This window comes from Seriola lalandi, unplaced genomic scaffold (assembly GCF_002814215.2).
Source record: "Seriola lalandi dorsalis isolate HSWRI2012SDOR001 ecotype SW California unplaced genomic scaffold, Sedor1 jcf7180002054684, whole genome shotgun sequence".
Taxonomy (NCBI): domain Eukaryota; kingdom Metazoa; phylum Chordata; class Actinopteri; order Carangiformes; family Carangidae; genus Seriola; species Seriola lalandi.
This window is the reverse complement of record NW_019525237.1, coordinates 561,642-578,794: the sequence shown is the minus strand read 5'-3', so window position 1 is coordinate 578,794 and position 17,153 is coordinate 561,642. Positions and strand designations below refer to the sequence as shown.

General features: G+C 41.6%; 1 protein-coding gene across 1 annotated transcript in view; it reads left to right on the top strand.

The window, feature by feature from the left end:
• The window catches only part of shroom4 (shroom family member 4), a 59,948-nt gene that overhangs the window by 12,737 nt on the left and 30,058 nt on the right, over positions 1 to 17,153 (top strand). Inside the window, exon 2 of the mRNA XM_023422700.2 lies at positions 10,729 to 10,880. Coding sequence (XP_023278468.1) covers positions 10,729 to 10,880 — 152 coding nt within the window. The remainder of the gene's footprint in view (positions 1 to 10,728; positions 10,881 to 17,153) is intronic.

Below are 17,153 nucleotides of genomic sequence, written 5' to 3'. Positions count from 1 at the left end.
AAAAAATCACACAGCATCAAATTTTTTTGTCATTTTTGCTTGAAAAATGACAAATGATCAAACGTGTAAAAATGTCTGATCTTTCAAATGACTAATGCTTGCAGCTCTTGTTACCTCATCGTTGTAGCTCTTCCATCACGCAACACAAGTGCTTCCTCCTTTTTTAGTGGCTTCAACGGTCCATCCAACACTGAACCAGTAGAGACACCTGCTATACCTGCTGTTTTGTTTATTTCCTACTGAAATAAAACAGATACTGTACACACAGATTTAGGGATAAAAAAGCGACTCGGTCAAGAGATCTGTGATGGCTGAGAGTTAAAAATCAACATTGAAATGTTTTAAGATCAATTCTCTACTTGAATACTGCGACTGCAACCTAAAAATGCCTCCCAATCAGAGACATAGTGAAGAAGGCAACAGCCGAGACTCAAGAATCTCCTCACATAATTTTTCAGCATTTCTTATCACGTGTGAGAGATTTGGATTGAAGGCAGTGTGACGGGGAGAAGCTTGGTGACTGAAGAAGAACAAATAGAAAACGTGCGAGCTTCCTGGTGTGGAGGCCAGTGCGTCTGAAGTTGTGGTCAGTCGGAGCCATGAGAGGCAAACAGATCTTTTAGGGTGGGGGGGGGTGTAAAAACATGGAAAAGCATTCCTTCTCTGGTTAAAACAAAACACACACTGTTAACCTAAGATAGAGAGAGAAAGAGAGACACAGAGAGAGAGAGAGAGGAGGGGAGTGAGTTATGTTCACAAGCAAGTGAGCGTTTACTCACATGTTGGTGTTAATCCATGTGACTGAGCTCGCAGGATGTTTCTGTGGTTTCAAGTCTGAAATCAGGATGTTAGTGATTAATGGGTGATTAAGTGGATTTTGATGGATCAAAACAAAATGTTGGTGGGATGTTGTTTGTCCATCCCTGAGGCGCTGGTCTCGTTTTCTTTTGCTTTTCCTTTCCTTTCCTTTCCTTTCCTTTCCTCCTTGTTGTCACTCTCGTATTGAATCTCCTCCAACTGTGTCAGTGACCCAGGGTCTCCACTCCTCTTTAGGGGCCACAACGCTGCGTCTTCGCCCCCAGAAAGAGCTTCTCTGTCTGGGGCATCATTGTCTTGTTTGCTCCCTTTAATGTTTCCATGGAAAGGCCATTTAAGGACAACTCACACCCTGTTTGCAACATCAGGGATCAGTGGACCTGGACGCCAGCAGTATACATGCAAACACACACACACATACACATACACACACACACACACACTGCTGGTGCTTTTTGGTGTGAGCGTGGGAGATTTTTTCTTTTTCCATCTCTGCCGTTCCCCTCCTCCCGCCCTGATAAAGAAGGCCTTGTGTGAGCGTGGGTGTGAGGAAGGGAGGAGAGCCTCACAAGGCTCAGACTGGAGGGCAGAGGTTGATGAAGGGTGTGTGTTTCTGTGTGTGTATGTGAGAAAGAGTGAGGAAAAAGAGAGCTTATTTGTCATGTATGCATATGTTCACATTCCTGTTTTCCCAAATGGAGAATAGCAACCTTTAAATTTAAAGGTGCCTGCTTTACTTTTTACTTTTTGTCCGTTTTTCTCTTTTTTAGATCATTTAAATTATTATTATTATATATTGTTGTTTTTTATTTTATTATTTTCATTACATTCCCCTTATGATTATATTTTTACTTTCCCTTTCTCACACACACACACACACACACACACACACACATATAGGTGTTTATTCTTTTTGTCATTTACATGTCTGTCCATGATGTGTACCCTTCGTGTCGCACTTGTTTTTGTTACGCAAAAAGTCCCTGATAAAATAGAAAATAAGAAAATAAATAAATTAAGAACAAGACAACTGCAGTCAAGCATGAGGAACATAATGTAAGAAGCCGTCCCAGAAGAAGTCAGAAGGCGTAATAGATGATTAAAGAGATCGAGCGTTGAGGGGATTAGATGAGTTAAGACGACCTCAGACCTACCAAGATGTTTCTGCGTGCACAGTAAATCACTGAGTCCCTGTAGATTGACTCCTCACAGTTGCCATTTTTTTTTTACCACTGCACAAGTTAAAAAAAAAAAAAAACACGTTACTGTGACGACGGGGCAAGGAAGATCATGCCAATCAGTTGAAAGCTCCAGAACCTGTGGTGGGATTGTTATTGTTACGGCTCGTCTGATCTAGCTGATCTTATTTGCTTTCTAAAAATACCTGATAAAGTCTTAAAGATCTGAGCTACTCTTCTGGAGAGACGCAAGATTTCCACAACGTTACGTTTTGTTGTGATGCCTTTAAAACAGTTTCCACACGGTTTTTTAAAAAAACTTTTCCCTCATATCTCTGCTTCTTAATGATATGTTCTGATGGCTGTTAACAACAGTTTTTCCTTTTTGATAGTAAAGTAAGAACCCATTAACGTCTCGGGCAACAGTCTCCAGCTTCTTTATCTACAGGAATATTTTCTGCCCATTGAAGTACACAGTGAAGTCAAATCAAGTTAAGTCAGTTTTATTTATAGAGTGAGTAATCACATTTTTATCAAAGGACTTTTTGAACAAGTGTTGTTTGGACGGTTTCTAGTGAAGAATTTGGATGAAAATCAACGTCTTTTCTGCCGTTGATCAACTTCCAGGCGCCACCGAGTCCTGACAGGACCGGCACAGAGAAGCGAACCTCCAGCTCTGGACTTGGTAGAGCCTTTATCTTCCCACACACAAGTTGAGTTTATGTTGTAAGCTTTGCATTCACAGTCCTTGACCTCATTCTGGAGAGTCGGTCAGGCACCGAGTGAGTCAGACTTGTGGCAGCCCCTCGTCCGGCAGTGGAAATTAAGGTGAATTCAAACACTGTCAGAGCAGGAGATGTGGGAGAAACCGGGCTCCACCTCCAAAAAAGAACTGGCAGCATCGACCTCCAGCTCCTCAGCCATGTTTCCATGTTGCAAACCGCTGTTTCTCTAAATTTATTTCTCAGCTGGGACACAGGCTTTATGTTTAGGAGCTAGGACAATAGCAGCAGCATGAAGCTGGTGTACAGCAGGGGGTCCCGGGAGCTTTTCCTCCTCCCTCCCTCCCTCCCCCCTGAGGGTCTTTGTCCCGGGGGGCTAAACAGAGCCGTGGGGGTCCCTGCAGGGTCTCTGAGCATGTGTCGACCTGTCAGGTTGACGGCTCTATTTAGGCCCGAGCCGACAGTCAGGAGTCGAGCGCCGTTTAGACGTCACTCAGTGTGTTTACATGCACAGAAGTAACCAGGTTACTGCGAGAGGAGAGGGAGATGACTCATTTGAGAGCGAGGGAAGAGGCGCTGGTCCTGGAAGTATTTTTCCCCAACTCTGAATTTTAACATTTTTCTGAATGTCCCTCAGGATGGAAACAAACTCTCTCAGACAATGTTACGACCCAAGAAGTTTTCTTGGTCACTTTCTAAGATGTCATGATTTTTTTAGCACGGTAGATGAGTTTTTAATACTACAATACCCATGAGGCTTGGCTGCCATCGCTGTGAAGTAGAAGCTGATCAGAGAGGTAACAAATTCAAAACTCTTTGTCGCTGTATCTGTGAACAAGTCGCAGCAGAATTAATCCAAACTTGACTCAGAACAGATGTTTTTCACAGCTTCTCCCGCTCTGCAACTTAATATATCTGAATCCCACAAATAGTCAATCAATCAATCAATCAATCAATCAATCAGACTTTATTTGTGTAGCACTTTTCATACAGGTTGGTGCAGTGTAAAGAGCTTCACAGATGACTGATTAAAAAAAGAAAAGGACAAAATGAAGTCAGAAAGCTGACAATGAGACACAATCAAATAGATTAAAAAAGTTATAATAACATTAGAAAACAAAAAACATAAGAAAAATGAATAATAAAACAACATATAAAATCAATTAAATTACAATTTACAAAATAGATGCAATAAAATAGATGATTTAAAACCATATTTAATTAAAAGCCGGACTGAAGAGACTCTTCCATCGAGCATGAAACCTGAACGCTGCCTCGCTGCGCTCAGATCAGTCACATGTCGAGTTGTGGAGACCAACTTATTCAGACTTAAAGAGGTTACTTTGTGTTAGTTTCACTTTGAATGGACTTGTTTCGACTACAAGGACACACATCCTGCCGTCACGGTGTTGCTTTCCCTCTCTGCCTCTCTGTGTCACGTGTCAATTACATGTTTACACCGATTGTGTGTCTCCAAGTTGTGTGTGTCTCTTGAGGATGAAGTCGTAAATCTTGCCGGATGAAGTGAGTCAGTTTACCTGAACTGAGTCTCTGTCATCACAAATCGGATCCTGCCTGTTTATAAGCTCTTTAGAAAGTATTCAGTCAGGCCCAAACAAGAAGCAGTGTGGCATGAAACGAACATTTAACCATCGGAGGAGGATGTTATAAACAGAGATGACACAAGATACTTCAGTAATGATGTTTATTTGCTCCAGAATGATGTTTATTTATCACGCCGGCTGCACAAAAAAAAAAAAAAAAAAACTCATGTTAACGAATATGCATGAAGAAAGTGACGAGTTATTGTAAACGTTCACACCCTGGCCGTGGCGTCTAATCTCAAAAACAATTCATAACACCACTGTAAAATAAATCCTGCTGGTGTTTACGGGACAGCGGGCGAAACCATTTCCTCAGAGATGGTTTCTCTTCGTGTTTAAACGGCTGAGTAAGTGCTTTTTAAAGACGTTATAAACACTTGAGGTCGGACTTTAAACGCAGAGCTGCCATGACATACGTACTGTACCTGCATGTGTGTGTTCGTGGTTGTGTTTGCGCATCACGTGCTTCTCCATTGTCGCCTAAATCTTCCTTTAAGCTCATTTCATTCAAACATATGACACATTGATTCCAGTCTTTGAGAGTAAATACTTCTCCGAGGCCGCAGTAAATCCTCTTGTATCCTCTGGATGTCTTCATGTAAACAAATGAGAAGCTGTTTCCTTCTCTTTATTTCATGCCAGCGTGTGTGTGTGTGTGTGTGTGTGTGTGTGTGTGTGTGTGTGTGTGTGTGTGTGTGTATACACAGTGTTTGCTTGCAGACTTTCTCAAAGCTGCTGAGAGTTGCTCATTTTCTCTGTCTGGACCTTTCAGTAATGTGAGGCTTTAAATGCACGTGTCCAGGCACCGCCTTGCAATGAGGGACACACACACACACACACACACACACACACACACACACACACACACACACACACACACACACATGTTCACACATACAGATGTGTACTGTAAAGCAACTTGAGTAACTCCTGCTGTTTAATATTGAAGTGCAGATGTTTGCTCTGCTAATCATCTCTGTCATAACTGCACAAATACACACCCTAACACACATAGACACACACACAAACACACACACACACAGACACACACTCTCTTCTGCAGGATCGTTTTGTGCCCAAATGTTAATGATCTTCAGACTGGAGCTGATGATCATTTCAGTTTTTGATAAAGAGGCTGTTGTTCGATGGAGTTTGCAGTGTGTGTGTGTGTGTGTGTGTGTGTCAGGTGATAACTGGGTGATGACAACCTGTGACCAGCATGGGGATTCCCGTTTTTTCCAGGGCACAATAACGGGCATCATGCCACAGCACAGCACACACACACACACACACACACACACACACACACACACAGAGTCGGACACACCCTTTTATTTTTAGATTCAAGGGGTGACTTCATGGCCTTCTCTCTGTGTGTGTGTGTGTGCGTCTGCGTGGGTTTGTGTGTGTGTGTTTCAGCACACAGAGAGAGTATTCTTCTCCATCTACCAAGTGCCGGGGGTGACCTCACCCAGTCTGGACATCCCACAGCAGCATGGCACACACACACACACACACACACACACACACACACACACACTCCAGACATGTAGGTCAGACTGAAGTGAAACTGAGCTGAGGAGTTCTGACACTGACGCAGAAGCAGCTGAAGAAGACGTGTTTATTACAGCTTCTTCTGGTATTTACTGATACGTTTCAGTTTTCCAAAACTTGAGTTTCAACATCTTCAAACATTCACCAGCTCTTTTCTCACACTGATGAACTGGCAGCAGAGTTGTTTTCTTCACTGTGTTTGTCTCTCTGCTCTCTGGCACTTCAAGTCCTTCTGCAGATTATAAGTAACTGTTTGACATTTAAATGATGGCGCATGTTACAAATACTGCAGTTTATTACACAGTGATCTCTGCAGAATCCCTCGGTACTAGAAACTGAACAGCTCCGTAATGCAGTGAGTAAATTAATATTGAATCATCCCAGTCGCTCAAATGCTTAATGATTGTTCTGCTATTACATCATTTTTACCGAAGAAATTGACACTGACTTCTACTATTAATACTCCCTCCCTCTGCCATTATTAGTGGCCACTGTTCCACTACAGTCACTTCTTCAGATACTGCTGCTGCTAATACAGTTTCCACTAACACTACCTCCATTGCTGCTATTACTGCTGCTACTAACAGTAATTCTACATCCCCTTCTAAAACTACCGTTGTGTGCTTCAAAGATGACCTCATCGATTCGCTGACAGTCAAAATAGTTGCAGATTAATTCAGTAGGAAGTCTACTTCATGATTCTGCTCTCCAGATCAGACGCCGTTCGTCCTTTGTGGAAAGTCGACCCTCTTTTTTTCCATCTTGCTCGTCTCCGTCTGGAGGTATGATGTCAACTGGCAACGACCACCGGCTCCCAAACCCTTCCCTTCCTATGTCAAGAAATGAGCCTTGGTTAATGACTTCATCTGCCACACACACACACACACACACACACACACACACACACACACACACACACACACACACACACACACACGCTGCTCTGCCTATAATAAACTCTCTTATTGCCACTCTGTAATTATGTCCCACATACCTGCTTGCTGGGTTAAGTATATAAAACCCACAGGTGTGTGTGTGTGTGTGTGTGTGTGTGTGTTGTCTCCTCCCTTCCTTCTTTCCTCCCTCCTGCTTCCCATTGTTCATTCACAGCGGTGTGAATTCTGGCACCTGATTTAAACCTGTCCTCCTCTTTCCCCTCGTCTCTGACTTTTTTTTTTGTTCTCCTCATTCTCTCTTCTCCTTCCTCCCTTACCCTCCCTCCTCTTTCTGTCCTTTACTTCTGCTTTTTTGTTTCCTTTTATCCTCCCTTCCTTCCCTCATTTTCATCACATTCATCAGGTTTTTATTCTTGTCTCTCATCCTCATTTTCTTTCCTTCCACCCTTCTCTCCTCACCTTCATCACCTTCCCTTCTTCTTTTATATTTATGTATTTTTCTTTTGCCCCTTTCCCTTGATACTCTCTCTTTTTTCCCCCTCCCTTCATCATCACATGCTTCCTTCCCACCCTTCCTCCCTGCTCATATTTTCCTTCTGCCTTTCCTCGCCTCCCCATCCTGCCTCCCTTCCTTCCTATCTTTATCCTCACCTACTCCTTTTCCTCTGAGGTTATTTCCCTCATCTTCACCACCTTCTCTTCCTCCCTTCCTCTCCTCCTCCTCCTCGTCCCCTTCCCTCACTCCTTCCCTCTGTTATCCATGGGAAAATGACGGATTACTTTTCGAGCTGAACGGTACGCTGATAGTTTTAGCAGAGCAAAGCGTGTGTGTGTGTGTGTGTGTGTGTGTGTTGTAGTGTTACCCCAGTGCTGTTTATTTCTGTGGAGTTCTGCATTTATTACATTGCAGAATAATGAGAGGTCATATTATTGCTGTGTATTTGAGTTTCTTAACCATGCATGTTGTGTTTGGGAACATTTTGTATGTGTGTGTGTGTGTGTGTGTGTGTGTGTGTGTGTGTGTGTGTGTGTGTGAGCAGTGTTAAACATTCCACCAGTGGAGCCGTTTCTGCCTCCAGTTTGTTTTCATAATGAAAAACTCATTAGAAACAAATGAACATAAACACTGTGTCAAATGCGTTCAACTCATGCTGGAGGCCCTTTTTTCTTGTGTGTGTGTGTGTGTGTGTGTGTGTGTGTGTGTTTGATTTTTGGAATGTGTGTGGAAATACCTTAATTTTCACAGCGCATAATACAATAGCAACCAAAACAGAGGTGTGTGAGACCCACACTGTGCAAAATCTTACATTTCATGCTAAGGCCCCAGAAAATACTTGTTACTGATTGGCTGGCCAGTGTCCGCTATTGAACCCATGTGACCTGTCAGTGGGTCAGTCAATACAAACACTGTTCAAACCCACGATTCAACAACCTTTGAGCTACTTAAGAAGAAATAAATCAAGAGGTGAAAACTGGATGTTATATTAATATATTTATATTTAATATATAATATTAGAATAATACAGGACCCAAGTAAGATCCAGTGCAATAGTACACTTTGAGGTGTCCTGATATAGAAAATAAAAGATGTGGTACACACTTTTATTTGCTCATCCTCCACGTCTTCTCGTCACTTCACTCTACATAATGATTTTCCTCGCCTCATCTCTTATTTTCATAAGATGTGACACTTGATTTTACATTAGGAACGAGGGTGCTTCAGGCGTAACTGGAGATTGTGTGGACGTCTTACTTCTCACCGACTGATTTGCGTGAAATCAGATTAAAAACCGATCAAACGAGAAGAAAAAGAAGGATTAGACGGGTGTAGTTCAACAGAGCCAGAAACTTGAGTGCAGTGTCAAATCCTCAGCCAGGTCTTGAACTGGATCCCAGTCCGTCTAAATCTGGTTTATAAAACGTCAACAGAACCCAAATATGAAACTGTTTGTCTTTCACAAACACAAACCTGACCATCACCAAAACCAAAGGTTGTGATAAAGCTGCACAGCTCAGATGCGGTTTGCCCGCTCCGGGGTTTTCCATGTTTGGACTGGTATTACAGCAGGATCAGATTTTGAAATATTAACCTTTGAAGTCGGGATTCGTGACAGCATTAGGCCCGAGAGAACATGGCACAGAGCGCGAGTTAATATATGAAAGATCTCGATTTATGTTTGAGTTGGCTCACGAGGCAGAGTTCCCCGCTGCGTGTCCGTAAAATCCGAAAACCGTAAAATAAGACCTGTGTTTCCATGACATGCATTCCTTTGATTTTTTTTTTTTGCAGCAGCAGCAGCAGCAGTGAGAAAATGAATGAATGGATGATGGAAAGAGGGAGGGACAAGTCTGCTCTCCATTTTCACACTATATAATCAGGATTTTGTTCCTTTATATATGCCCCTGAAGAATTTATATGGGGTTAATGGTGGAATTCACCTGGGTTTGATATATGAAAAAACCCCAAACCTCCATAGTGACGTGTGAAGAAGCTGAGGGGGAAAAAAACAGGACCTCACTTGCTATTTGTTGACTTTTAAAATGGGGATAATAAAACATTTTGACTCATTAAATAAAGCTTCATCACTGGCACCTTTGATATGAACAGAGGTTTTTACATTCTTAACCTTCTCAGTAACCCGGTTCTGGCAGACACAAGTGAACTGGATTAGAAAAACCTGCATTAGGTTTTGCCAGTTTGAGGATATTGATTTTTCTTTTTATTGTAGCATGGAAATTAGTTGCTGTTTTCAATTTTGGTTCATGACCTCTGTGAAAAGTCTTGAGGGGTACACTTAGTTAAATTTAGTTAGAATTCATTTCAAAATATTTTTCTTTTCTCGTAGCAGCTAAAATATGAAATACAATACATGATAGAAACATTAAAAAAAAAGAAAAAGCCTTATAGTGCGTTAACTTTAATATTTGGAGTATTAGAGTTATTAGATCTATATTCCAGTGATTGTGATGAAATAACAGGATAACATTAGAAAAGAAAGTTTTTAAAGCTTAATACTTCAGAAACAGTTTGGTCAGTACTTGAAAAGTACAAGAATACTCAGTAACTGTGCATATTGTATGTTAATGGTGAGACTGGTTAAGTTTCCATTCAAATATTGAACTTTTCCACCTCAGACAAGCGATATTTTGATTTTTTTCCTAGTGTCTTTACTCAACTTTAAAAACCTGTGGATGGGAATGCACTTAATGTCTCTAATACACTATGTACTGCAGACAACACAAAATTTTTACCATTAGTTACAGTTGTTCACTTAAAACCCATGAAAAGTTTTATATTTGCTGCTCAGGACACACAGGAAGTGACGCTTTCTCAGGACGAAGAAGAGGAATCAAATAAATACCACTTTTATTATTTGATTTCTATCGTTGTTGACCCACTTCTTCTCCAGTCAGTAAGAGTCGGGTCAGTTTATCTGTGTGTCTCTCTCTCTCTTTCTTTTCATCCTTTCTCTCTTCACGTCCGTTGTTGTGATTTACGGCTGAACTCGAACCTCGCACCACACCGCGCCGAGCACCCGTCAGTGTTTCACCCCTCTGCAACGCACTGAAACATCCCAGCAATGCATCAACAACACGGGCTTCACCACTGTCTGTGTGACCCGCAGTCAGCACTGTGGCAAACACACACACACACACACACACACACACACACAGTCTGTTACAGAGGAATGTGTCGGGTTTCTGTGGGATGTTTTGGTGCAGGCTGTTTTGGAGATGCTCTTTAGGGTCCTGTTACCATGGGGACAGAGACAGTTCAAGAAAAATGTCTCCCAAAAAATGTGTTTTAAAGGAGTCTGCTTGGCAGCGCGGACGTATCCTTGAGAGACTTTTTTATTCTTAACGATTTTTTTTTTTTCCTTAATGTGAATGTGCTTCTGTTCGCCTTCCAACTCTCTCTCTCTCTTTCATCTCAACCAATTCACGTCTTTGTCTGCAGATCGAGGATGGAGGGAAGGCGGCCCACTGCAAGAAGCTGAAAGTCGGCGACGAGCTCATTAACATAAACGGATCTGCCCTGTACGGCAGCAGACAGGAAGCCCTCATCCTCATCAAGGGATCATACAGGACGCTGAAGCTCACAGTCAGGAGGTAAAAACACTGTAAAACACGAGCGCAGTCATTACCGCTGACACGCACCTGAAATATCTGCACGCACATATAAACAGTTTCATGACTTCAAAGTGAATATTCGAGCGTTTCTCTTCCAACAATGGATGCGTGTTTGTGGCCCGACACTTTACCGACGATTGTGCAACGTCTTGTCGTTGACCCGCCGACACGGGAAGGAAGACGGCGGCCGTGTTGTTAGGAATCTGCAAACACACGAGAGAGCAATGTTCTCAGGTAGAAAAATTGTTGCGCAGGACGTGACCTTTGACCCTCGGGGTGTCAGAAGGGAAGCAGATAAAGTCTGATGAGCACGGAGGGGTGGATGTCTGTTTGTGTGTGTTTGTAGTCGTTTCGAAAAGCACTTGAATCTCAACGGAAACAAGTGAATGAGACGATGAATTAAAGTCTTCCTGCAGAATTTAATCAACATTAAAGGAAAACTCCACTATTTTCCAACCTGGGTTTATCTCATTATTATTGCCACCGTACACTAGAAATGTAAGGTAGACCCAGAGATTAGGAATTGGAAATCTGAAAGCTGTTTTTCTTTAAATGTTTTCGATTATTTGTGAAATATCGTATCATACCTTTTGAGGAAGTTCTGAAGAATGAACGTAAAAGTAGAAATACAAACTGTAAAATTGCTGAGAGCATTAAAAACCAAAGAAAAATCTTTGGTTCAAGTCGTATTAACTGATGTTTTTTCGGACACTTTTGGGCAGGAAAAACAAGCCGTAAACATGACAGTGACACATACTGAACGCCTCACACGGTCTTTTGATCCACGGTCAATATATGTTTATATCTGAACATGGACCTAGAGGGTGTTCAGAGGGTGAAGATCTGCTGATCTGAGGTCAGATGTAACAGCGTGCTGTATCAGATAGATTATTTGGAGCAGAGCAGCTGATCACCAGGGGGCATTTCTAGTTTCACAATCTCTCATCGCCTTGATGGGATTTATATTTTCCTCTCTGTGTTTAGAGATCAAAAGGACGTTTATTTCTGCATTAGTGACAGCAGTGCAAACTACACTTAAATAAATCAATAAAACAATAAAAAGTAAGGATGTAAGGCTTTGATTATTTTCTTTCTGTATATCTTGATTCACAGAAGTCTTTGAATACCACACCAACCCCCTTTTTATGTTGTGTTTTTGCCACTTAGTGGATGTAAGTGGAAATGCAACATGAAATATTATAATACATTTTAAATAATGTTTAATCTCCAGATAAGAGAGAGAAAAAAAAACCCTTCACTTTTTCCATATGTGTTGTTGTTTTTCTCAACCTCTCTGTCACCTTGACTTTGATGCTTTCAGTTCTACTCAACTGGATTTAAGTTTAAAAGCAGTGTGGAAGGTTTTTCTCTGGTGTTACAACTATCACTTTGTCTTGTCAGACGGCTTCAGACAGCTGTTTGGCAGCGACGCGTCTTGTTCTGGCTTTGAAACCAGATCGGCCGTCCAGCAGTCGTTGCTGAGCTTTCTGCTCCTGTCTCTGCAGCGGGCAGACCCCTGTCTAATGCTGTTAGACACACATACACAGACTGCATTCGCACACATGTACAGTATAAAATGCTCATTCACAGACTCAAACAGACAAACATAGATTGTTTTAGGAATGCTACATATGAGAATCCCACCCAGTTAAATCCCCTGTGTGTGTCAGTGTCTGGTATGTACTGAGCGTCTGACTCTTCGGGGACTTTCCCAACACTCTGTGTGTGTGTGTGTGATTGGTTTGTTTGTTTATGTGTCTGCAGGATTACGCAAAACGTACTGAACCGATTTGCACCAAACTTGGAGGAGGGATGGGGTATGGGTCAGAGAAGAAGCCCTTAAATTTTGGGACAGATCCGACAGATCTTTTACCATGAATTTGACTTTTCTTTCTCTGAAGTCTGGTGTACATTGTTTGGCCTTGGCAGAGGTCTGGTACTGAAGGTTTTGTAAGGTTAGCTTTTCATCATTAATTATTCTGCCGGTTATTTTCTAGGTTATTCAATGTATTGTTCATAGTCTATAAAATGTCATAAAATTGTATAAAATGCTCATCACAATTTCTCAGAGTCCAAGTCCCAAACCCAAAGATGCTAATTTTGCCGTCATGGAAAACCAGCTAATACATGCCGTTTAAAAGCTGGCACCAGTAGTTTTTCTGATGGGTTTAAAGGTTAAGAAAGTTTCTCTTGTGAAAACAACCTTCACAATCATAACAAGCTTTAATCTGTGCAGGTTTATATGAATGAATCAGTGTGTTTTTAATGTGATTTCTGAGCCGTTTACTCTCTCTAAGCCGACACAGAGCTGTTATTTGTATTTTGGCAGGAGCACTCTTAACACAGCCACCCGCATGTGAATTAAACTCACTTTGATTGACAGCTTTCTGACACTAATCGCCAATCCCGGCTTTGGCATTGGGCGGGACTCTGCTGCACTTTGACCCCGACTCCGTGCCAGTTACGTCACGGCGTTCGTCAGCCTCGTTTCAGTCATTACTGTAGGAACAAGGAACCCTCTGGAAGGTGGCATATCTCGCTGCTGCCAGACAACACACACACACACACACACACACACACACACACACACACACACACACACAAAGGGATGATGAAATGCTCACATTTGCACACTTGGCTGTGCTTGTGTAGCTTTAACAGTGGAAAAGGGCCCTTAGTCAGAGGCCAAGCCTCGTTACCACCTCTTTTAATAACACAAGGGGACTGTTGGTACGGAGATGGCATGTGAGTGGATGGACGTTTCTCTCTGTTTCTTTTTCTGGCTCAGTAGGTCATTATTAGGAATGTAAAAACCTGGTGTGTGTGATAAAGTCTTAGCTGGACAAACATTTCATGGAGGCACAATGAACCTTTTTGGCTTAGACCCCTGGAGTCCATCTTAGACATTTTTTTATGCATTCATTTCTGTCTTAGTGTGGCATCTTTTAAACTAGCCCACATACATTGTACCATTTTCTCAGCACAAACACTGCGATAAATCTGACAAATTATAAACTGCCAGGAAGATATATGAATTAACTCTTGGGTTATATACCAATATCTTGCATTATATACCAGTATATACCAATATCTTGTGTTATTTACCAATATAGCAGAAATATATAAGAAATTAAACTATAATACACGTTAAGGGATTTTATTCCAACTAATTTTTTTTTTGCCTTTTTCACTAAAATTTTAAATCATGGAAATCATGGAAGATATTAACAATTCTTTTTTTCAGAATTGTTGCATGGTCTGCAGACAATGTGATTTCCTCAGCTCGTCTCTACATGATATGTAAAGTGATGTTAGTATAAATAAAACGGTGGCCGCAGACGGACTCCCGAGGGTTAAACCTCAGCACGAGAGGAGCGGCTGAGCCAATCCTTCATTCATAACAACAAGCAAGCGTCATCTTAAAGGGTCAGCGGGCAGGTTTGGCTGGATTGTAGCTTTTCAGTCAAGTGTTAAAAGGCTTCTTTATAACTCCATAATGTGAAGGATTACCTAGAAGCCCCTTAAATGCTGGTGATTTGAAGTTTTTAGTTCATGATTCAGACTTTTTTTTTTTTTGCTGTGGTCATTGTACACAGAGCAGCACCTAATAACAACATGGCAGGCTGTAAACTTTTATAAACCGAGACTCACCTAACTGCAGTAAAAATAAAGCAGGGTGATGGAAGGGGGCAACCCTCTGTTTGTTCACCTCATTCCTGCTGAGCGCCAGGAGAGAGGGATTTTATTATGAAGTACCACGAGGACGCACGCCAGCACAGAGGCCGTAAATGATATAGTGTTTCTCATAATTCTTGGTAAAGTGTATACATGAATAAAAATCTGTATTAATGTCGTGTAGAAATTCTACCAACCTTGAGCTAATGAAACTCGGTTCTGAATCCCACTAGATAAACAGCAGGAAAAACACATTGCTGTTAATGGCAGCGTGACTGGACAGGTTGATGTCGCCACCTACGGGGAAAGGAGGAAATTGTTGCTGCAGTTTTGACACTGTTTAAGATCATTTTACTGATGATATTAAAGATCTTGGTGGTTTGTCAGTAATGCAACATCACCTCATCAACTGGCAGGCGGAGGAGGCCATTTTTTTTTAGCTGCGTTTTGAGGTCATAATGCAAATAAACTGAACTAAAAGAGTGTTAAAAAGTGAAATTGACTCATTTCCAGCAGGTGGTGCAAGTGTACAGAGTGCAGCTCTTACTTCCTATGTCTGCAGGGGGAGACATCAACCAGTCTAAAACTGCAGATCACAGCTTCTTTACCTGTAGGTGGCGCTGTTTGTCGAGGTTGAATTAGTCAGAGACCAAACAGCTCCCCCTTGTGGATCTGTAGAAATTAAACATGGTGGCGAGAGTTTGCGAGTGAGTTATAAAGCATTTCCTTTAAGTTCTTTGCATCTAAAAAAAATATGACATATAGTCAAAGCTAAAACCAGAGTACTATTTCCAAATGTCAGAGTTACATAGTGTGAGGATTAGTTCCTAAAAACTCGTTCCTCTTTTTGTATTTTACTGTGTTTTGGTTTGAAGCCACCTAAAGATAAAACCTGCAGTTCTTTGGTTCTGTCCGTTCGAGTTTACCTCAGCCAATTATATTGAGCGATGAATTTTATATGTATGCATATAAATATATAACGATGACTCCAGTCCGTTCATGCGCTTTTGGTTCCCTCCTTCTTCCAGGCTTCCAGGATGGCATCTTTCCAAACAGTTGTCAACATTTCTGCCAACTTTAGCGACTCCACCTTGTATGTTTTTGTACGTGTGTGTGTGTGTGTACATGTATTTTAGACAGTGTGAGAAATTTCCCTCTGTGCATTTTCTGTTATTCTAAGCTCAATTAAAACTCACTTAACCTAAACTGAGATGGAGAGTAGCTACATGTATTTTTTTATACCCAATACGCTTGTCTTGGAAACAGCAGGAAATTACTCACTGGGGTTCCCACTGAACAGAGTTTTACTGTGGGAGCATTTCGTGAATAAATGGGCTTTTTATTATTTTTTTTACTGAATGTAAACGCAGAGGAAGGAAACGTGGAGTTGGCGAGGAGAGATGATGATTTGTTCAGCTTTGGTTAAGATTTGGAAAATTGTGTTTTTGTCCAGCGTTTCTACTAAACGCTGGTCGGGAAAGCTTCGATATGAAAGCAAGTGGATTCATAAAAGGGGTGTATTGTATTTGAAAGGTTTCCATTACATTAATAAGGAGTTGCACTGGTTTCTCATGTTTTTGGACTCCTAGAAAAATGTTAAAGGTCCCATATAGTATAAACGTAGATGTCGATGTATTTGTTTGATTATAGATCAGGTCTAGGTTCGATATTAATACTGTGAAAGGATCAAAGCCTCAGTCCACAGAAACTGAGCCTTAAAACAAGCCGTCAGGACTTCCTGTAACTTTGTGATGTCACAACGAAGCAGTCACAACCCTGAGCCATGGCCCAAGCCCCTCCCACCCAGACCGACCAACCATCCAACTTCGACTAATCTAGTTTCTCTGAGTGTTTTACCTGAAATCTGCTTCATTTTTATCGGATCACTCAGAAAACAGTCAGCCAATCAGAAGAGAGGCTCAGAGCGTCCTCTCTTCTGATTGGCTGTTACTAGAGCTCCAGAGGGAAGCCTGAGAAAGGAGATGTAAAACTACACGGAGATGGTTTTTGTCTCTTAAAACCACAAATATATCTTCTTATGGATCAACACTTCAAAATAAAACACAGGGAAAGTGTCGAATATGAACCGTGAAAACTTCTCACTGTAATCCATTGATTCATCTTGTCCACACATTTTGATTGACTCGCATTAACTCTGCTTTCTCACATCATTGTTCATTCTTTAAATAAAATAGATTCCATTCAGACTTGCTGCTGCATTGTCCCGTGCTGCTGAAAGACGCGCAGGCCTGCAGGCTAAATATGGCGAACCACAGGAATTTACTGGCCTGCCCAGCAGTTTAGTGGAGGGGTAAGAGTGCAGAGTGTTTGGGTCCGTTTTAGTTTTTATTTCAGGGGTGATGCTTTACAGGCGTTTTAACAAGCCAACTGACGGTGAAAAGATCCCACACCGCCGTTAACTAGCGTTGTATTTTTCTCCTAATTAAGAAATCCACTGTCATAAAGAATGCAGTGCGCTCCCAACAGCTACAAACACAAACAAAAGATAATTTAAGAAGAATGGTGCTAAACTGGTTCTTGACTTAAGCTTCACTTTATGAGATCGCACTTTGCTTT